General features: G+C 43.3%; 1 protein-coding gene across 1 annotated transcript in view; it reads left to right on the top strand.

The window, feature by feature from the left end:
* The first annotated feature begins 2945 nt into the window (after window positions 1-2945).
* The window catches only part of LOC107389540 (aryl hydrocarbon receptor), a 38656-nt gene continuing 17068 nt past the window's right edge, over window positions 2946-24533 (top strand). Inside the window, 2 exon segments of the mRNA XM_070544099.1 lie at window positions 2946-3232; window positions 11038-11228. Of these exon segments, the coding sequence (XP_070400200.1) occupies window positions 3174-3232; window positions 11038-11228 (250 nt within the window). The 5' untranslated portion in view covers window positions 2946-3173.

Here is a 24533-nt window from a genome sequence, read left to right as displayed (position 1 = left end):
TCCATACCCTCCTAATACCGCCACACCAGCTGTGTGACCACACAAGGGCTAATTAGCAGAAACAATCAAACAATTGCTTTAAATGACCTGGTGTTTCTTTTTAATGGAGTTGTGGTGGAGGGTGTAATAAAGTTACGTCTTGCTGTGTGAAAAACTGCCCTCCTTTTCCTCACACGCAACTCTTCCTCCTCCAGCAGGCAGCGGCCCTGCTTCTTGTCTTGTCCTGCCTGCTAGAAAAGTCCTGCTGATGGTTCACAGAAGACCCGACAGCTGCTCTCACACCAGATTCATGAAAGAATTGATTTTCTGAGGATGTGTTCTCGGCAGCTTTGGTTTGTGGTAAGAACAGCGGGTGGTTTGGGTCCTGAAGCAGCAGAGTAGCCCCAGACCATTACACTGTCGCCACCATGCCTGACTGTTGCTATGATGTTTTAGCGATGCGCTTATCCCAGATGAAATGGGACATTCCCCTTACAGGAAGTTCTGTCCTGGTCTGTTCAGCATATTTACCCAGAATCCTTTGGGATGTTTGAAAAGTTTTTTGGGTAAATGTGTTGTTTTTGGTCAGCAGAGGTTTAGATTTAGTCAAATCTATTTAAAATTCCTGATTTTTGTCCTTACAGAATAAAAAGATTGATTTAGTTTTTGTCTTTAAGACTTCCCTGTTGTATGTCTGCAGTGTTGCACTCAGTAGAAAAGGTAATATTGTCAGTGCAACTCCAAATAAAATCATCTTTGTTTTGTTTTGCGTCCAACATTATCTTCTCATCTTGAATTTGTTAATGCTGTGTGTGTGTAATCATATGTGTGTATGTGCGCCCATTTATAAATATGTGATTGTGTGAGTGTGTGCATGTGTGTGTGTGTGCACATGTGTAAGCATATTTGTTCTTTACATACAATTCACCACTAAGTTTAGTTTAACTTCTGTAAAGTGCCATCATGGATGCTAGGCGAAAACACACCTGCTGAGGTAGGGCAGGAATACGTCGGAAGGCTAGACCGTCCAAATTCATAGCTGCCCACTTCTGATCTTAGTGGTCAAGGAATGACTCAACATGAACTGGGTGGGTCGAGTCGTTATGATGATGACCATACACGCCCAATGTCTCTCACCTAATGCATAGAGCTGGACCAAGTGTTGCATCCTAAAGAGACAGTATCTGAATTTGTATTCTTTAGACCCAACAAGGTGCTTTTAACCTTCCTCAGATGCTCTGGTCCACCCTGACATGACAACATCAGCTCTATCCCTCCATGTTTTCATCAGCTCCGTGATCTCCACCAGAAGGTGGATCCACATGGTCATAAAGGGATGGACATGGTCAGCAACAGCACTCAGGTAGGCTGTGGTGTATAAACCAGGCTCAGGTGGAACTGAGGGGTCCACAGTGGGAGCAGAACATCTCCCCCATCCTCATACAAAGCAGGTTGGATCCATGCTTTCATGGTGGTGACACCAAATTCTGACCCTACCATTTGAATATTGCAGCCTATATGCACCACTAGACTATCTGAAACTACTCGTTCGAAAAGATCTCAATAGATCAAATGAAAGTCTTGTCTTGTCCTATTTGTCTTATTCAGGTCTGCTGTTCTGATCCTATCTCTTCCAAATATGTGACCGTTGTACCAGGTAAAAAAAACACATGTAAATTCTTCTGCACATGTGCAAAACTGCAGGTAAGAAGAAGAGTTTTCCTGTTATACTTTTCTCCACTTTGATCCTAACTGGATCCTAACTGTGGAGTCCCGGGTAAAGGACAACTCGAGACCTTGCATGAACACAAAGTCAGAGCAGAGGACAGGTGTACCCAGACTGCAGGATTACCGGTGTTCTGACTATCTGTGCTTCCTCGTCCAATAAACCTACAGCAGCGTGTTACGACAGTTTTGCTCTTGTTTACAGTATAATAACATGCATATTAAGCACGTTTATTTGAAATAGGTGATATTACTCAAAAATACAAAACTGTAGTATAATTATTAGAACAGTGTTTGTCGTGAAAACCGGGTCTCTTTCTGGAGCCAGTTCCCTGGCAGGTGCGTGTCCAGGGAGTGGCCTGGGGTAGCACATGCCACCCTTGGAATCTGATGGGCCACCCCAGGTGTCACCACACTAATTTACCTTCAAATAGGCTTTTCATTGTCCACAAAAGGCTTGGGGGTAAAACAAAAACGCATAACCATTGGTGCCACCCATGCACAAAGCTGTGCCTCACCTGGGCCACCCCATTTTAAAAGATCTGGACACGCCACTGTTCCCTGTGGTTAGGGTCTGTGTGCAAGTGCATGGGCCCAGCCAGTTACACGCCTATTCCTCTGTGGACCCACCAACACCTGCAGGAGTAAGATGAGCAGCTGGATATGGCAGAAGTCAGAAATCAAGTGATGTCAACTCTAAATTGGGACAATTAGTTTCTGCAAAAGACAGATCTCTTCTGAGCTTTTTTGCCATTAAATCATGTCATTGAACTAAATCAGACAGTTAATATTATTACGTGCATAAATACGTGTTTATTACGGATTTATGTATTACATAGTAATCTTATTTCATATTATTCAGCTGTTTACGTCTGGATTCAGTAAACATAGGTGATTATGATCCTGCTCCAGCAGTTTTCCTGCTCAATCGCTTCGGTTTCTTTGGTGTTTTAACCGTTTTAACCTTATGTTGTTGTCAGAGGTCCTCCCTGCGTGTAGCAAACAGGAGTTTTGTTCAAACTTTTAAAAAAATCACGGCCCACCACGAGTGTTACAAAAGAGCCCGGTCCACCTTAAAACACAGTAAGATAGACTACACATTTCCTGAAAACGCCCCGTGTGTGTGTGTGTGTGTGTGTGTGTGTGTGTGAGAGAGAGAGAGAGAGAGAGAGAGAGAGATTTTAATACGGCGGCCTTGTTTATCCACAGAGAAAGGGTTGGACGTAGTCTGAATTTTAAACTTTGCTTACTTCCATCTCCTCCTCTTCACCAAACCTCCAGGAGCCTAAGCTCGCCGCACCGCTGACCGCCAAGGTCAGCACCAGTGACCGCCCCCGGGAGCAGTCAGAGCGGTCCCTAAACGCCGCGGATCCCGGCAGCTTTCGGACGGAGAGAGCGTCCGTAGCGGAGGAAACTAGATACACGGACGAGAATCTGGCGTAAATAGTTAACGTGAACCGAGAGACACCATGTTCAATAACCCAGGAACCTACGCCAACAAGAAGAGGAAGAAGCCCGTCCTCAAGCAGTGAGTTTGTCTCGCTTAAGTAGCCTCATGCTTGTTACATTTAGTTAGAAATGCTTTTGTTTACCTCCCTGAGTAAACAAGCTGTGGGCAAATCTGAGCCACAACAGCTGTTGTCTGTGTTTTCACAAACGTTTCTGCCCAAAATCAAGTTATGAAATCATTGTCCTGAACATAAAGGCAATGAAAAATAAGGTGGACGGTAAACTTTCGACATGCTTTTTCTCTTGCTCATTTCCTGACTGAGTCAGAGCCGTTAAAATAGTGTCAGTGCTGCTGAAGTTGTCCAGTAAATAAAGTTTAAATGCATCTGTTAACTTGTGTTGCTTGTGACAGCGCCCGTGACTTTCCTCCACCTTAAAAGCGTCTCGCTGGATCTGGCATGGACATCTTGCCCTCGCGCACTAAATTAATCACAATCGAGTTTGAGAGTCGGCTCGGCTGCTGCTCTCACGCGATGCTCCGGGGAGGGCGGAGTGTGTGGGCGGGGCCTCGGACTGTTGTAATGTGATAGGGCCTCGCGAGGCGCTGGCCGTTCTGGGACCTGCGCATGCTCGCTCTCTGTTTCTCCTGTCAGTGGCGAGGGTCGCATGAGGCCTCCTCAAAGTCCCAAACAAACGATTATTTGTTGAAAAGCGCTGCTTTCTCCGGTTGGTGGTTGTGTAAAACACTGAAACGCTTATTATTATGGGGCTGCTGTAATATTTACTTATGTTTAGCATCGTTGTCTTGTTTCTGTTCAAAGCTACAAATGTTTTACAAATTGTAACTTCAGCGAAAAACATTCTGGTCCCTTCTGATTTTTAACATTAATGTATTATTGAAGATGAGTTTTAACCAGCGACATATATCTGGGTTTAACCCAGAAAACATCACACCATTAATCTTTGCTTAGGCTAGTTAGGTTTAGACAGCTTTGTGGAAAGTTTTAAGTCTGATTAAACAACCTAAAAAGATCACAAACTAACAAGAATATCAAAGAGGAGCTTTGAGGAATCGAGTCTGATGATCTCAGTGGAGCTGCTGACTGAATGGTGTTTCTGTCAGATGATCTGTTCACACCTGGCTTCTGTCACAACAACAACACAGGTGATTAGATCTCTGTTCCACAGTCAGCTGACCAACAAACAGGCCCCCCAGCAGGACTGCTGATGTTCCTGTAAAATCACAGCACAGACAGCAGATTTAACCCATAAACCTGCTAGATGGTCAAACATCATGGTGGCAGCCCTCAAATGTATTGTTCACAGTTCATCAGCATCGTGTACGTATGAAAAGATGACCAAACGCTGCTCCAATCATTGATGTGACGTATGACTGGTACAGGGACCACAGAGGGCACAATCAGCCCTATAAATACCTCAGAAACACCAGCCTCACAGCACTCTGAGTGAATCCTGATCCTGATTTCTAACTATTTTTAAAACATGTAGCCAAAATCAATAATCATGGACTTTAGATGGAAAGAAAATAAATGAGTGTTTAATGGTTTTTTTATTTTTTGTTGAGCCAACAAGGTTTCTGGAAATGGATCTGATATTGTCAGAAAGCCTGATGAGTCATCTTTCCTACAAGCCAGAACTTGTAAGCAGAGCTGGACTGGGACAAGAATCAGCCTGGGCATTTTGAGCCCAGACCAGCCCACCAGCTATTGTAGTAAAAACAATGATGCCTAATTTTTTACACTAGCTCTCTGATCTTGGTCCTCAGTATTCCATCATGTTTAAAATTTCACTTCTCCAGCACAGAAAATGGGCTAATTTAGCTGCTTAACGCCAAAAACATCAACATACCAGAAAAAAATGTCTGATAATAGCTGCTGGTTTCAGGTGAAGTAGAGAAACACACACACACACACACACACACACACACACACACACACACACACACACACACACACACACACACACACACACACACACACAGCAGGCGGTACTCACTAATGTAGACTCTGCGCTTCTATTGTAAAGCAAACGTGGAAAATCCAGTCTCCCTGTTCTGTTCTCACGGGACATTTTCTGATGCATCTGATGCACGGAGCTGAACTGGAACCACTTGGAATCCCACTGCGGTAACTGGAGCGTTTTAAACAGACAATGAATCGCATACGGCCCCTTTTCCTTTTTTGTACTCCAAACATTAGCGCTGAACTAAAGACTTATAGCTTTGTCCGCTAAAAAGTTAGCTAACTAGAAGTTGATTTGTCAGTGATGACGTCTATGATGAGAATTAAACTGATTGGATGAACATGTTTCTTGCTGGCCACCACTTTGGCTCCTCCTCTTCACGCTGGCCACGAGCTTGACTCCTCCTCTTCAGCTGTCTGTATGTAATCTGATTACTCAGGATTGGTGTTCCACATTTTAGCTGGATACTGTCACTAAAACCTTTTAACGTCACCACTGAGAGCGAAACATTTGTAGCAGGACAGCCATTAAAAGCAAGGTGATTCGTCAGTTTAAATCAGATCCTGATTCAATTTCTGGATAGTTTATGGATTGCTGTTGTTTTCATCATCATCATCATCATCATCATCATCAAACTTATATAGTGCTTGTTTAGGACACTCAGAGACGCTTTCACGCACTCTCACATTCGCACACTGCTAGTGATGGTGAGCTACTACGTAGCCACAGCTGCCCTGGGGCGGTCTGACAGAGGCGAGGCTGCCATTTGGCGCCGTCGGCCCCTCTGACCACCACCAACACAGGCGAGTTGAGTGAAGTGTCTTGCCCAAGGACACAACAGCAGAATACTCCTGGGAGGAGCTGGGGTAACCCGCTCTACCTCCTGAGCGACTGTTTTCTTGGCAAAGGGGCTTTGTCTTCTAGCTGCATCTCTTAGACATTCCAAACAATCCTTGTTTTACCTCAGATTACATTTTATTTGTCCTGTTCTGGGATTCGGTTTTCCTCATTGAACTTCCTTTGTTCCAGTCTCATGACCTGTTCAGATGTGGTCATTCTCAGCTGTAGGACGTAGGATCCACCTGACTCCGGAACACCTGCACTCATAGCCTGGTTCCTGACCAAAACACATTCAGACCAATGTTTGAGACTGTTGTTAACATCAGTTCTGTTTGAAACTAAATTAGTGATGGACTTTGACACAAGGTGGGTAAGCACCATCCTGCATCAGGTGGCTTTTAAACCGCAGCATCCTGCTTCACTTCAGCGTTAGTGGTTTTAGATGGAAATCCTGAATAAATACCACATTTAGGATGTGACAGTGCCATTCTCCTGGGACACCGGGCGTATTCCCATCTGTGCACAGACAGATCTGTGCGCTCCTACTGATCTGGCTGTTCCCAATCCCAAAATAAAGAGTTGGCTTGTCTGCAGACGTCTGCGTTTCTGCAGATTTGGGTCTGAGGTTTCCTGCACGGACAGCTGGGCTCTGCTGCACAAAGGCACTATTGAGCCTGACCATAAAGTGCTGTGGTCACTGCACACGGGAATCCGTTGCAGTGCTGCCTGTCCACATGTTCTCTTTTATTACCAGGACGCCTGCTGTGGGTTCTGCCTGTTCTCCGCTTGCACCTAACCGACCGGTTTAATGTTCTTTTTTGTGCACGGTTCCTAAAGAATGAAGAAACGTCTATTTGAGTTTTTTTTCCCCAACACACCACGTTTTCGGTAGAAATGACATTTTTAAACTCATTCCTAGCCGTTTACAGCTAATTGTGCACGTGTTGTACGGCACGTCTCAAAGGTCCAGAAGCTCACATATGACCTGTTTGTGTTTCCTCTTATCTCTGCTCAATGATAGCAGCAGCAGCACAGTTTTAGCCGGTTGTTGTGGCACGTTCTTCGCTTGGACATCTGGGTTAATTATAGCTCGCTGAGCTTTTCTAACCCCCCCAGACAGCTCACTGCTAACCTGTGTGAACGTAGTTGTGTGGATTAAAGTGATCACGTGGACAACACTTAAGAAGCTGCAGGTATACTTGTGAGTAATGGTAGCTCTGATGACGAAATACTTCAGCTGTGTAGTAATCAGAACAGATAGTGAGACATGTATGCAGGCGCTGAGATGTCTGCTGCCATGTTTCTCACGACCACGCCTATTAAAGGGAAACATTCAGAAAGGCTAGCGGTGTGTATTGATACCAACAGCCGGACCATGTTTTCAACATGAAGCATTCATCTAAGTAAAAATCTCAGGCCGGACACTTCCAAGACACTTCCAGTGTGATCACCAGATCTGGCTGTTCCATCACAGGGTATCCGCAGGTCCTTAAAAAGTCTTAAATTTGCTTTTCCAAATCCTTAAAAATTCGACACGCTGACACGCTTTTGTCATTGTCTTTTAACTCATTCACTGCCAGCCGTTTCCTGATCGCTAACAGCCTTCGCTGCCAGCGTCTCTCACCGTTTTTACTGTTTTTTTAAGAGTCACAGAACGTTGCGCACTAGGATGATGTCGACGCCAAAACAACCAAAACAAAGAGGAGACTCACCTCTTACATCAGGAAGAATCCGCGTGTTTCGAGCGTTATCCGTTCTTTCATAATCCGTTGTTGAATTGTGATCGGCAGAAGCTTTTCCGGTTCACGCCTCACTTTTTTTTATAGGAACGGCCCAAAACGATCTCCTAACACATGGATGGTCTGCTTCCTGATCACGTGACATGTGACGTACACGGATGAAGATCGGCTTCAGGGCTGAGATGTTTGTTCTCTCAGTGCGGGGGCTCGTTCTGATGCTCAAACAGTAAAAAAATGCAAATGACGACGTTAGTCGTCATTGGCAGTGAATGAGTTAAGCTCAGCTTTCAGCTGGAACACACACACACACACACACACACACACATACACACGGTTGTGTTGGACCTGTTGTCATCAGGGTGTTCTTACATCAACATGTGACATTGAGGCTTTGGTAAATAAGCTGATTTTGTACCGATCAGTGTCTTTTCTCTGGTTGAAGACAACGATAAACCATCCCAGCTGCTCTTCAGTAAAACACACTAGCTCGGTGTTCTTGTTTCCGAGAAACAAAACCTTTTCAGCTTCAGTCCGGAAGTTCTGCTTCTAGCTGGGTCGGGCTAAACTAGACTAAAAACTAGACTGACTTTAAAACTAAATGTATGGTGTAACTAAAAGTGGATGAGACGGTGGATGGATGACGTGTGATGTTAAATCAGAACCAGCAAATCCGAAGAAGCGATTGTTCTGACGGGAACTGAAGGTGTTGTTTTGCATTAAGCTTTGGTTCAGAAGTTCAGAAACACATGAGACACCATCATGCCGGTCTACCTACCCTTCGTGGAAGCCCCCTGTTGATCAGGAATATCGAGGTCCAGTGGACCCTCTCTGGAACCGAGCCAGTAGGAAAAGCTGCGGTTCCGATCAGACCCATCTTGAGTTACTTCCGGGTACACGACAAGTTATTGGCGTCTGGTGAGACCCAAGCCTGGGTCTGGATATTTCAGCTTTTATTCTGAAAGGAACTGTTGCTGCTGTTGGAATAGCGACACATTTTCCAGCTTGTCGTTGTTCTTTCGGTTAACGAGTAGAGATCAGGATTGGCCACTCCGTCACTTTCTCTGGAACGCTTTGGACTGGCGTTAGAGCTGACATGGCATAGATTTATACTTCGGATGTCAGGGTTTATTGTCGAATGAAAAATTACCTAACACCATCAAAACCACGCCTCCGTCAGATCTGTAAGATTCTGATTGGATCAGTGAAAGGAATGTGTCATGTCTTTTTTCTGGGTCTGTTAAATGAATAAAAGTGTTTGTGTGACTTTTCCTCTGGTCTGACCCGGAGCGGAGCAGGTCTCGTTGGTCCTCATCTAGAAACCTCTGGGCTGCTCTGTCAGAAGCTCTGCCGTTTCTCAGATTCTTGAAGGGTTTGAACTGCTTCTGTAAACCAGCTGAGCGTGACCCACTGAGTCACCTCTGTGGGTCAGCTGCTTCAGGCTGACAGGTGTGTGATGGATCTGTGCAGGATGAGCGTGATGAGCTCATAACCTGCTGAGATCCCAGTAGAAAAAAACGTCCTATTCTCAGACATCAAACCCAGAATCTGTTTCTTAGCCTCCTGATCCCTAAAACCACGGAGGAAGAACGGCCCTGAATGCTGGCTTTGGTCTTTGTTGAGCATTTCTTTGGAGTGAGATCATTTCTGAGAAGGTAAAACTCGGGTATGAGGACAGCGGGTGGGTTTAGTGGCAGAGGAGGAAATTTAATAGTCTGCCATTAACCAACGTTTCTGTAAAGAGAGAAGTTGGAGGACGAAAAGGGAATTTTCTCTCTGAGTATGAGCATTATCTTCTGACTTTTAGGGCTGATTCTGTAATGGTGGCTCCTACCAGACAGTACAACAGATGTTCTGTGGTTAAACCATTTTAGTCACCATCTCATCATTTAGCTGCTCTAGCACAAACTGGACTTACCCTCAGACCACTGGGCTTGGTCTAGGCCGATTTATAGTTAAAGCCATCATCACACACATGTCTGCATTTGACCCATCCCCGTGAGGAGCGGTGAGCTGTGGCTGCGCTCAGGAACTATTTAGTGGTTTAACCCCCTTAAAGCTGAGCGACCCGAGCGGAGTCCCGCATCCCCCAGTCCCAGGGAGACACTCAGACCACTAGAGGCCACTGAGAAGGTCGTTTCTCTGAGTTCTATTTTATGTTTTATTATTTTTCTGCACAAAGTGACTCAGTGGTTTAATAAAACTTCAACATGCAAAAATCCCAGATTTTATGAATCTGTTTAAATAATTTAGGTAAAGTATTGAAAATAAAGTATTTTATTTTGCATGAACATGTAAGTTTATGTATTACAATCAATAATAAAGCTTCAAATAGAATTCTGTCCTGTTTCAGCCACTGATGTTAGCTGAGGTCAAGGCTAATGCTAGCTCACTTCCTTTGGTTCTGAATGAGCATTTTGGTCTGCAGTGTGTGTGTGTGTGTGTCTGTGTGTGTGTGTGTGTGTGTGTGTCTGTGTGTGTGTGTGTGTGTGTGTGTGTGTGTGTGTGTGTGTGTGTGTGTGTGTCTGTGTGTGTGTGCGTGTGTGTGTGTGTGTGTGTCTGTGTGTGTCTGTGTGTGTGTGTGTGCGTGTCTGTGTGTGTGTGTGTGTGTGTGTGTGTGTGTGTGTGTGTGTGTGTGTGTGTGTGTGTGTGTGTGTGTGTGTGTCTGTGTGTGTGTGTGTGTATTCATGCGAGTGTGTTAGTGTGTTTGCAATTTTGTGTGTGTGTCTGTCTGTGTGTTTGTGTCTGTGTGCGCATCTGTGTGTGTGTGTGTGTGTGTGTGTGTGTGTGCACATGCATGCATGTGTGTGTACATCTGTGTGTGTGTGCTTGTCTGTGTGTTTGTGCGAGTGTGTAAGTCTGTGTGTGTGTGTATGTGTGCGTGTGTGCTCACGCGTGTGTGTGTGTCTGTGTGCCTATCTGTGTGTGTGTGTGTGTGTGTGTGTGTGTGTGTGTGTGTGTGTGTGTGTGTGTGTGGTTTCTCGGAATGTTTTGCTGAGGAGCAGCTGGGATGGTTTATCGTTGTCTTCAACCAGAGAAAAGACACTGATCGGTACAAAATCAGCTTATTTACCAAAGCCTCAATGTCACATGTTGGTGTAAGAACACCCTGATGACAACAGGTCCAACACAACCGTGTGTGTGTGTGTGTGTGTGTGTGGTGTGCGCGTGTAGTGGGGGATGCCTGAGCAGCTCTAAGTCCATTTGGAGAGCTGCTGCAGATACCTAAGATGATGATTTCCAACCATCAGGAGGACCAGAGACCAGAGACCTCCTCGGTCATCTAAAGCCTTTAATGAATGTGCATGTTCTTTCCACCCATCAGGAAGAAGGTCCTGGAAAACAATGAGGTGGTTAAATCGAATCCCTCCAAGCGCCACAGGGACCGGCTGAATGGTGAGCTGGACAGGCTGATGGACCTCCTGCCCTTTCCTGAAGAGGTGCGCTCCCGTCTGGACAAACTGTCCGTCCTCCGCCTCAGCGTGGGATACCTGAGGGTCAAAAGCTTCTTCAAAGGTGAGGACTGCTGTCCACAAATCTCACCCTGTCGAGGAGGATGTATGTCCCTGCTGAGTTAGGATGACTACATTAGGGCTGTAGCGAAGCCTCGATGACGTCGACGGCTCGATTCTAAAAATTTGTCGACGTCAGATCCGGTAGTCGACGCACCACGCCCACTTGTTGCAATCCCAGGAGTTTGTAAATAGAGGAGGAATCTGCCTGTTTTTCCTCTAGCTCGCCCTCTTCTCCGCCTTCACTAACATCTCCACCAAATACCGAAGACCCGGAACAATGTCCGTCCGCTACTAGATTCCTTTCCTGTTTTGCCCGCCTTCGTCTCCAGGCAACGGACAACAACTTCCGGGGTCAGATGTGCTGCTTCGTCTCTACCGCAGATGTAGAAAATCACCGGGAGCGTTTCTCCCTTCATAAAGGAGCGTCTTTCAGACATTAGGAGAGCTGTTTTGGTGGTAGCAGTCTCTCCTCCATGCTGGTCTTTTTGCTGCTGGGTGTTTTTGGTTTATTTAAACTTGGTAACTTGAGCTTAACGTCGGTAAAGCTACTGTTAGCATTTTCGTTAACAGCTTCTTGCGTTTGGATAAGCTGTTACGTTTTGGTTTAGAGTTCATCGTTTTTGTGGTGCAGATCTCCCTTTTATTACATTTAGAGTGTTGTGGGTTTTCGGTTTAGTTTAAGATATCACCGTGAGTTTGGTTTAACCACCCAGTGTAGAGTTTGGACCTTTGGAGATCCTTATTTTGGTCCAGAACCCAGTAATCTTTGCCCAGTGGAACATCCCTAATCATTTGTACTTTTGTTTTAATTCTCCACAGGCAGAATTAGTTTTATTATTCCCAACCTGTGGATGGAAAGATTTATGATTTTTTTTTGTAGTTGTAAATGAACCTGATCATCATTTTAACTTTGACATCCCGTTATTGTCCCTTCCTTTTTGCACACGAGCCAAACTCCCCAGGAAGAGTCGTAACACCACTCGCCTCACGCTCATAAGTGACCAAAACAAAGCAGCATGGAGACACTCCGTCTCCAAACACCTCTCAGGCAGCAGCCTGCACTCCCAAGTTCTACACGCCACCAGAACTAGGGATGAGCGAGTACACCACTATCTGTATCTCTATCTGTATCTGTTCAACCAACTAAATTATCTGTATCTGTATCTGTACTCGGAAGGGGCGTGACATAACCCGGAAGTGGGCGTGGTTCAACCGGATGTGGGTGTGGTTTACATCAATATATTATTTTAAGTCTGAAATTGATATGGAATGATCAGAAGTTGATATGTGTATTGTTTATTTGAAAACTATTTACAGAGCAGCCTCAGAATTGAGATTAAATATTTTTGATCACAATTAGGGATGCACCGATCAGGTTTTTTGCTGCCGATCACCGACACCGATATCAAAGAATGCTGATCACCGATACCGATCACCGATACCGATCACGTGGATTGGCCAGAAATTTTCTACATTATAATGAGTGCTACAAACTACATAATCTGGGAATAAAGGAAATGTAACCTAATCTAAAATGGTCTGTATTAGGGTTGTCACGGTGTGAAAATTTAACCTCACGGTTATTGTGACCAAAATTACCACGGTTTTCGGTATTATCACGGTATTTTTTTTAAACATGCTACATTTTCACACAATTAAATGAACCCTGTATGTCAGGAAGTATTGTCCTCAGTTTGTGTCTAAATTTTGCCTAAAATGTGTTATTTTGTGGTGATGATGGGGATGATGATGATGTTGGTGATGATGGTGATGATGATGATGGTGATGGTGATGATGATGATGGGGATGATGATGGTGATGGGGATGATGATGATGGTGATGGTGATGATGATGGTGGTGATGATAATGGTGATGATGGTGATGATTATGATCATGATGATGTTGGTGATGATGATTGTGATTTAGATGATGATGGTGATGATGTTCATGATGATGTTGGTGATGATGATGTTGGTGATGATGATGTTGGTGATGATGGCGATGATGATGATGGTGGAGGTGATGATGATGATGGTGGAGGTGATGATGATGATGGTGATGGTGATGATTATGACAGTAATGATGTTGATAAGGGTGATGATGTTGGTGATGATGGTGATGATGATGATGGTGGTGATGGTGGTAATGATGATGGTGATGATGGTGATGATGATGATGATGGTGGTGATGATAATGGTGATGATGGTGATGATTATGACAGTAATGATGTTGATAATGATGATGATGTTGGTGATGATGGTGATGATGGTGATGATGATGATAGTGGTGGTGATGATGATGATGGTGATGATGGTGATGATGATGATGATGATGGTGCTGATAATGGTGATGATTATGACAGTAATGATGTTGATAATGATGATGATGTTGGTGATGATTGTGATGATGATGATGGTGGTGATGGTGGTGATGATGATGATGATGATGATGATGATGGTGGTGATGATAATATTGATGATGGTGATGATTAAGAGAGTAATGATGTTGATAATGATGATGATGTTGGTGATGATGGTAATGATGAGGATGGTGGTGATGTTGGTGATGATGGTAATGATGATGATGATGGTGCTGATAATGGTGATAATGGTGATGATGGTGATGATGATGATGATGATGATGATGGTGCTGATAATGGTGATGATGGTGATGATTATGACAGAATTGATGTTGATAATGATGATGATGTTCGTGATGATGGTGATGATGATGGTGGTGATGATGATGGTGGTGGTGATGATGGTGGTGGTGATGATGATGGTGGTGGTGATGATGGTGGTGGTGATGATGATGGTGGTGATGATGATGATGATGATGGTGCTGATAATGGTGATGATGGTGATGATTATGACAGTAATGATGTTGATAATGATGATGATGTTGGTGATGATGGTGATGATGATGGTGGTGATGATGATGGTGGTGGTGATGATGGTGGTGGTGATGATGATGGTGGTGATGATGATGGTGGTGGTGATGATGATGGTGGTGATGATGATGATGGTGCTGATAATGGTGATGATGGTGATGATTATGACAGTAATGATGTTGATAATGATGATGATGTTGGTGATGATTGTGATGATGATGATGATGGTGGTGATGGTGGTGATGATGGTGATGATGATGATGGTGGTGATGATAATGGTGATGATGGTGATGACTATGAGAGTAATGATGTTGATAATGATGATGATGTTGGTGATGATGGTGATGATGATGGTGGTGATGATGATGGTGATGATGATGATGGTGATGATGATGGTGATGGGGATGATGATGATGTTGGTGATGATGGTGATGATGATAATGGTGATGATGATGGTGATGGGGATGATGATGGTGGTGGTGATGATAATGGTGATGATGGTGATGATTATGATCATGATGATGTTGGTGATGATGATTGTGATTTAGATGATGATGGTGATGATGGTCATGATGATGTTGGTGATGATGATGTTGGTGATGATGGCGATGATGATGATGGTGGAGGTGATGATGATGATGGCGGAGGTGATGATGATGATGGTGATGGTGATGATTATGACAGTAATGATGTTGATAAGGGTGATGATGTTGGTGATGATGGTGATGATGATGATGGTGGTGATGGTGGTAATGATGATGGTGATGATGGTGATGATGATGATGATGGTGGTGATGATAATGGTGATGATGGTGATGATTATGACAGTAATGATGTTGATAATGATGATGATGTTGGTGATGATGGTGATGATGGTGATGATGATGATAGTGGTGGTGATGATGATGATGGTGATGATGGTGATGATGATGATGATGATGGTGCTGATAATGGTGATGATGGTGATGATGATGATGATGATGATGATGATGATGATGATGGTGCTGATAATGGTGATGATGGTGATGATGATGATGGTGCTGATAATGGTGATGATTATGACAGTAATGATGTTGATAATGATGATGATGTTGGTGATGATTGTGATGATGATGATGGTGGTGATGGTGGTGATGATGATGATGATGATGATGATGGTGGTGATGATAATATTGATGATGGTGATGATTAAGAGAGTAATGATGTTGATAATGATGATGATGTTGGTGATGATGGTAATGATGAGGATGGTGGTGATGTTGGTGATGATGGTAATGATGATGATGATGGTGCTGATAATGGTGATGATGGTGATGATGATGATGATGATGATGATGATGGTGCTGATAATGGTGATGATGGTGATGATTATGACAGTAATGATGTTGATAATGATGATGATGTTCGTGATGATGGTGATGATGATGGTGGTGATGATGATGGTGGTGGTGATGATGGTGGTGGTGATGATGATGGTGGTGGTGATGATGGTGGTGGTGATGATGATGATGGTGATGATGATGATGATGATGATGGTGCTGATAATGGTGATGATGGTGATGATTATGACAGTAATGATGTTGATAATGATGATGATGTTGGTGATGATGGTGATGATGATGGTGGTGATGATGATGGTGGTGGTGATGATGGTGGTGGTGATGATGATGGTGGTGATGATGATGGTGGTGGTGATGATGATGGTGGTGATGATGATGATGATGATGGTGCTGATAATGGTGACGATGGTGATGATTATGACAGTAATGATGTTGATAATGATGATGATGTTGGTGATATTGTGATGATGATGATGATGGTGGTGATGGTGGTGATGATGGTGATGATGATGATGGTGGTGATGATAATGGTGATGATGGTGATGACTATGAGAGTAATGATGTTGATAATGATGATGATGTTGGTGATGATGGTGATGATGATGGTGGTGATGATGATGGTGATGATGGTAATGATGATGATGATGGTGATGATTATGACAGTAATGATGTTGGTGATGATTGTGATGATGATGATGATGATGATGATGATGGTGGTGATGATGGTAATGATGATGATGATGGTGATGATTATGACAGTAATGATGTTGGTGATGATTGTGATGATGATGATGATGATGATGGTGGTGATGATGGTGATGATGATGATGGTGGTGATGATAATGGTGATGATGGTGATGACTATGAGAGTAATGATGTTGATAATGATGATGATGTTGGTGATGATGGTGATGATGATGGTGGTGATGATGGTGGTGGTGATGATGATGGTGGTGATGATGATGGTGATGATGGTGATGATGATGACAGTAATGATGTTGGTGATGATGATTGTGATTAAGATGATGATGGTGATGATGGTCATGATTTGGGCTGCACAATATATCGAAAAATTATCGTCATCGCGATAACAGGACGTGCGATAGGCCCATCGCAAAGCACGTCAAAAACGGAGATAAATGTTTGGTTCAAACATTTCCATCCGTGTCATACATCAACTTTTTGTAAACCAGCTCTGTTTTTTACGCGGAAGTATTATTTGACCAATCAAATGTAGCCCCTCTGATATGCGGCCAATCAGATGGGTCCGCTCACGTAATACGCCCGCCCCCTACATAGACCCTTTCCCCAAAATTCCATTAGCTCCGCTCTGCTCCGCCCCCGCTTTCTGCTGCCGCTCACTTCCCTTGTTCGTCATGCTGGCTCAGATTAACGAACACACTTTGTGCTGAGGTTTCTGGAATCAGCGCTGTTTTCAAACGTGAACGTGAGTCCGCTCGGTGTCGTTAAGCAGCTGATAATACCCGGGCTGCCTCCGACACGTGCCGGTGAACCAACCCACCTTCATGTCGCTAGTGTTCCACCGGGTGGTGATAGCCCCAGGCTCCGGTTAGCTTCCAGCTAAAAGGCTACAGCGCTCTCCTCCCAGTCCCACCCTGCTAAAGAGGACCTGGAAAAGTTCCCCCACACATCAAAGTGATTTTTCATTTATGAGCTTTTATAACCTTGTTAATCAGGATAGTTGATTTGCTGCTACACATAAACTGTCAGTCAGAAGCTCTGCTAGCCGGTTATCTTAAGAGGAGCTAGTTCAATTTGTTAGCTTGTTATCAGAATCATAGTTGCAGTTTCATCATCTGAGCTGCTTTTTAAGATCTAGGTAAACTTGTTCAATTTGGGGTTGAAACCAAACGTTTTCACATATTTTCCATGTAGTTTTTTTTTTTGCCAGTTCCTCTTCTGAAGGGTAGACAATTGTTTTTCTCTTTCCCTCAGAAAATCTTAATATTCTCCTAGTTTGGCCCAGCACAGTTCACTTCCCAATAGCAGCAACAGCCTTATACAGTATCATAACCACATAAGTGGAGAAAATGCTCAGTAGCAATGAGAGAATGTGCTGTTGCATTTAAGTGATGTTAACTATTATTTAACATTTAAACTTATTTTCTGATTTTTTTTATTTATTCAAAAAACCCTGGTAAGGGATGTTTTTCTGTATTTGGAGCATCAGAAAAAGTTTTATGGTGGTGGTGATGTTTTAAAGTCACTGAGAAACTGCATGCATGCAGTTTGTTGTTTTGCTGCTAATACAGTAGCAGGTGCAGCTGCATATTTTTTCAATAAAAATGTTATGTTGTAATGGAATTCATGCATTAGTTTTTGTTTGCTTTGAACCCAGAGCAGCCATCACACGCCAGACGACATCAACACTGCATACTTTAGTATTTGTTCATTTATCGTGAGTAATATCGATATCGCAATATTAAGCACTGTTATCGAATATCTCAGGTTTTCCTAATATCGTGCAGCCCTACTTATCACTATTGCGTCATTTATCAGCTGGTTTGGGAGCATTGTTGAACCACGACCCCAGACCAACCGAACCTCCCAGCTGAAACGACGAGAGGGAGGTTCATCTTTAAACTCACAAAACGTTTGTCTTAAAAAAAAGAAACTTGAGTAATTTGGTGGTGAAAATAACAGAGATGAAGGTAATGGTGATGATGATGATGACGATGATGATCATGACACTGGCGATGAAGATAACGATGATGATGATGATGGTGGTGATGAAGATAACGATGATGATGGTGATGATGGTGACGATGAAGATGATAAGGATGATGATGATGACACTGGTGATGAAGATAATGATGATGACGATGGTGATATTGATGACTGTGTTGATGATGAAGATAACAATGGTGATGATGATGATGCTGATGATGAAGATGGTGATGATGATGGTGACGGTGATGATGGTGATGATGAAGATGGTTATGTTGATGATACTGATGATGATGATGACGATGGTGATGATGCTGATGAAGAAGAAGATGATGCTGATGATGACGATGATGGTGACCATGATGATGGTGATGGTTATGTTGACGACACTGATGATGATGACGATGGTGATGATGATGTTGATGATGATAATGATGGTGACGATGATGATGGTGATGATGAAGATGGTTATGTTGATGACAGTGATGATGATGATGATGTTGATGATAAAGATGGTTATGTTGATGAGTGATGATGAAGATAACGATGGTGATGATGATGAAGATGGTGATGATGATGATGATGATTATGTTGATGACAGTGATGACGATGATGATGGTGATGATGAAGATGGTTATGTTGACACTGATGATTATGATGACGATGGTGATGATGATGATGACGATGATGGTGAGGATGATGACGGTGATGATAAAGATGGTTATGTTGATGACAGTGATGATGAAGATAATGATGGTGATGATGATGATGATGGTGATGATGAAGATGGTTATGTTGATGGCAGTGATGATGAAGATAACCATGATGATGATGATGAAGATAGCAATGATGATGATGATGATGATGGTGACGATGATGACGGTGATGATGAAGATGGTTATGTTGATGACAGTGATGACAGTGATGACGATGGTGATGATGATGATGACGGTGATGAGGGTGATGATGAACATGGTTATGTTTATGGCAGTGATGACGATGATGATGATGATGGTGATGATGAAGATAGTTATGTTGATGACAGTGATGACAATTATGATGATGATGATGATGATGATGATGATGATGATGATGGTGATGATAAAGATGGTTATGTTGATGACAGTGATAATGAAGATAACGAAGGTGATGATGATGGTGATGATAAAGATGGTTATGTTGATGACAGTGATAATGAAGATAACGAAGGTGATGATGATGGTGATGATGACGATGGTTATGTTGATGACACTGATGATGATGATGACGATGGTGATGATGATGATGATGATGATGGTGACGATGATGACGGTGATGATAAAGATGGTTATGTTGATGACAGTGATGATGAAGATAATGATGATGGTGATGATGACGATGGTTATGTTGATGACACTGATGATGATGATGACGATGGTGATGACGATGATGATGATGATGATGATGATGATGATGGTGATGATGATGAAGATGGTTATGTTGATGACAGTGATGATAATGATGATGATGGTGATGACAGTGATGATGAAGATAACGATGGTGATGATGATGGTGATGATGAAGATGGTTATGTTGATGGTAGTGATGAAGATAACGATGGTGATGATGATGAAGATAGTGATGATGATGATGACGGTGATGATGAAGATGGTTATGTTGATGACAGTGATGACGATGATGGCAATGGTGATGATGATGATGACGGTGATGAGGGTGATGATGAAGATGGTTATGTTGATGACAATGATGACGATGATGACGATGGTGATGATGATGATGACGGTGATGAGGGTGATGATGAAGATGGTTATGTTGATGACAGTGATGACGATGGTGATGATGGTGATGATGATGATGACGGTGATGAGGGTGATGATGAAGATGGTTATGTTGATGACAGTGATGACGATGATGACGATGGTGATGATGATGATGACGGTGATGAGGGTGATGATGAAGATGGTTATGTTGATGACAGTGATGACGATGGTGATGATGGTGATGATGATGGTGACGGTGATGAGGGTGATGATGAAGATGGTTATGTTGATGACAGTGATGACGATGATGGCGATGGTGATGATGATGATGACGGTGATGAGGGTGATGATGAAGATGGTTATGTTGATGACAGTGATGATAATGATGATGATGGTGATGATGAAGATGGTTATGTTGATGACAGTGATGATAATGATGACAATGACAAAAAAAATGATGACAATGGTGATGATGATGAAGATGGTGATGATGATGATGATGATGATGGTGATGATGATGGTGATGATGATGGTGACGGTGATGATGATGGTGATGATTGTGATGACAAGGGTGATGAAGATAATGATCATGATGCAGAGAAGGAGGAGGAAGTTCTGGAACATCATTTTGGGAAAGATAAACCAGCTTTGGTTTAAAAAATATTGCACCACTATCTCTGGGTACCACAGGTTATCAAGGTGTTTCCACTCGGGTTCCTCTGATGAAGCAGTCTCATCCCCCAGGCCAAGCAGGACATGGGAACGAAACAGGGATTCGAGTGGATCACAGGTTGAAGTTACAGGTTCTGGTTTGATCCAATGTGTGTGAAGGGATCAGAGAAACAACAGTTTAAAACATCAGTAAAATAAAATCAGGTTGACTCATCTTTTTATCTGCCACGTTTCTGGTGCACCACCTGCTGTTCCAGAGGAGATCTGCAGCAACAACTGTTTCTAAACCATCCTGCTCCTGCTGTTTAAAAATAATCAAATGACTTTTATAATGCTTGTATTAGCCAACCCACCAGCTGTCAGTGGAGGTTAAAGTTTGGAAGAAAATCAAAAGACAAGTGGAGGAAAAGCTGGAACACATGACCAGATGCAGATGTGTGGCATGCTGGATGAATCAGAGGAGCTTTGTCCACCACAGAAAGAGAATGATGAGAAAACACCAGGAATGTTCAACTCACTGACGTAGACATGTTTCTGTTTAGTACAAACACACACCCTAATGACATGAGGCTGTTGATTGAGTCTAATCACAGAAGCAAAGTTCTGATTTGAATCAAACTTGATGCATATTCGTGTTTTCAGCACATGCATTTAAACAGTGAGCCAGAAATGAACCGGTTCTGCATTCTGGGTTCCTCTCAGTTCTGTGCTCTCTAATGTTGTCTCGTCACAACTCTGGGGATGGGCGTTCATGTGTGAACATGCCCAGACTAAGATAGGAATCCTGTAAATCCTCAGGTTTTAAAAACGAGCTTTGGAGAGGATGGGTCTTTGGAAGGTGAGATTCCCAAAGCCGATTGTGGAGCATTAAAGCTTCCTCCAGATTTTTCTGAACAGTACTGAACTCATAGCGTGACTCTCTCAGGCAGCACTGGGTGTTTTGGAAAGCTTGTGGCTCGCTGCTGCTGACATATTTGTGTGATGCTGTTAGAGATCTGAAAAAACCAGAGGAGCTAATCCAAGTCTGCTGAGAACATCCAGGGTCTGCTAGCAATCATCGCTATCATGGTAACGCATGGGCCTGTGCTTTGGTTTAATTTGATTTAGTAGTTGGGTTATCTGGACCACGTTGTCAGATGTGTAAGGTGGGCTGTGAGGAGGTTAGAGTGTGAGGGAACAATCATCAGAACAATCCAGATAGATGTTTTTATTTGTTGGTCCAACACCACCACACACATTTATTTGTGGAGGGTTTGCTCTCCATCCTTGGCTGGATGGAGTGATCCCATCAACAGTGTCTGTGATACTGAGACTCTTCCAGTAAGGCTCTGTTTATTTATGCTGTCAACAAAAATCAGCTGTCGTCTGGACTCAGAGCTTTGGTAGGTGGAGCAGAAACACTTGTGATTCACATCTTCTGGCTTCTGGAGAAACGAGACAGCAGACTTCATATACCAGCAGTTACCAGTTATCACATGTGTGTATTGTTTGGGGAAAACCTGGTCTGATGCGAAGAAACGGCATCCATCCTTCTGTGGATGGAACAGCTCTTCTTTCTAGGAACATGGCCAATTTTATTAGTCCTCCATGACAACCCAGGGCCCAGACCAGGAAGCAGAGTCGTAGTTTAACACACCCCTCTGTAGCTTCTGTACTGTTACCCACCCACTACCCCAGGTGCATTTATAAGACACACCATGCCGGTGTCGGTACAGGATCCGCTCGAGTGCAAGATCGGCTCGGGGTACTTTGACTGCTGATGATGTCAAAGTAGTTGATTGGCTGAACATGAACCTTACGGAAGTTACGTAATCACGTTACGTTGTTATCACGCTACGTTGGTCCAGGCAAATTTTTCTGTTGGAAACCTGGACAACTTTTACAAAGAAATCCATCATTACCTCTTTGAAAATACACTTTTAGCATAGAGCTGCATGTATATTAGGGCTGGACGATTAACTGCATGTGCAATTAAATTGCCATGTGACAAAATGAGATTTTCTAATCGCCAAGGCTGCAATTTGGCAGCGAGTGGTTAGCGCAATGCTAATATACGTGGAAAAACCCATAGGAATGCTAATGCTAATATCACCGATTACATTCTTACAAATTATGAATTAGAAACATGCCAAATGATTACATTTGGAGTCTAATAGAAAGTAAAACTACCATCAATCAAGCACAGACAGGTATTTTAGTAAAGCCAGAAAACCTTTTACTCCAGAGTTTTGGCTAGCAGCTATGAGCGTAACTGAACTACGCATGGACAAGATGTCAAAAACTCTAAACACAAAATACTTCAAGAAATGGGACACACTTCTTTCCTGCCAATACAATTTCACAGGTGTTGCTAATACCTATGATGTGGTCAAAGAGGAGTTCAACATTATGAATACAATATAGTGTTTTATTTTACAAATACCATTATAAACACAAACTTACGTCGTAAGAAACTTTATTTTAATAACGAAACTGCTAAATGCTTTCCAACAGTATAAAGATGTGTAGTGTATTTTGTCCGAGTGGGTTTGACGTACTTTGACGTCATCGGCAGTCGAAGGACCCCGAGCCGATCTTGCACCCGAGCGGATCCTGTACCGACACCGGCAAATCGGCGTAATATTACCGCAATGGTATGTCTATAAACGCGCGTCATGCCGGCATGGCGTTGCGCAAATTTTGCGGCATTCGTTCTGCCTCACTTGGTAGTAATATGGCCGCATCAGCCCCTCGCCTCTGACGGCTAAACTCGTGTCAGCCCTTCTAATCCCTTTGGAGCGACTGTGGGAGCCCCCCCCACCCCCCCACCCCCACCCCCGACAGACCGCAAGCCTAAAAGAAACAAATAAGTACAAACCTACAGAATAACCTTCCAAGCAAGGACACAACCAGGAGAATCAGGGTTAAACAAAAAAGCTGCTCTCCCTACTAGGGTGGTCTGACCAGATGTTTGCATGTCTTTAAAAGGCACATTACGGTGTTTGGTGGTCAGATGGCTCACAGGACCAGAGGATCAGCATCACAGGGATTACATTGGTTAATGCTTACTGACTCAGGAAGCAGCACTCATTAAAGGAGGCAGAGCCTTGGACGAAACAAGCATGCATGTAACACCTGATGTGGTTCATAGACACTAAGATGTGAACCTCTCTAGAAGAGTGATGGAGGTCCAGGCTGAGGTTGAAAGTGAAGTCCAACAAGACCAACACAGAGGTACACTCAGAAAAGTCAGATATTATGCAATCACTGATTTTCATTTTTACCCTGGAAATTCCATCTTTCATTGTGTTTTAGTGGGTCTGCAACTGGTGTCGTATACATAAAGCATTTAAAGCCAATCTCTTCCTCAGAGCGATGGCTGCAGATGTGAGGAAGAGCCTGGGCTCTGAGCTGTAGCTGTAGCTCTGCCTCTTCCTGCACATCTGCGTGAGAACACAGATCTCTGCTCAGGATCTAGTGGAACTAAATGTTTTCAAATCAAGATAGTATTCCCTTATGCATTGCTGGCATGTTTATACTACTCTGGATCTGGCATAGGCCCAGCCTGTGACACAACTTCCTGTTTCCATGCTCCTTTCTAGTGCCTCGCACCTCTACTGCTTCCTAAAACTTTAAAGTAGACATTGTTGGAAACTGTTTGCTTCAAGTGTTTCTGGCTCACTTTCAGTTTCATTTTCCATTGTTCTGTATCTTTATTCAACATGTAATTACAGTCCAGAACCCAGCCCGTTTGTCTGAGGTTTGGAGTCAGCCGATTGTTTCACAGTCTCTAATCTGACTGGACTCCCTGTAGGGAGACTCTCTGAAGCCTTCAAAGGCATTGGAGATGTTAGTCTGCATCAGAAGTCTACCCTGCTCTTTCACCTATGAGCCGTTTTCTGAAACAGGAAGCACTGTTTTGATGCTGAACCGGGGCCTCATGGTGTCATGTTACATCAATGTCTGATACGTGGGGG

Source organism: Nothobranchius furzeri, chromosome 14 (genome assembly GCF_043380555.1).
Source record: "Nothobranchius furzeri strain GRZ-AD chromosome 14, NfurGRZ-RIMD1, whole genome shotgun sequence".
Lineage (NCBI taxonomy): Eukaryota > Metazoa > Chordata > Actinopteri > Cyprinodontiformes > Nothobranchiidae > Nothobranchius > Nothobranchius furzeri.
This window is presented reverse-complemented; position numbering and strand designations above follow the sequence as displayed.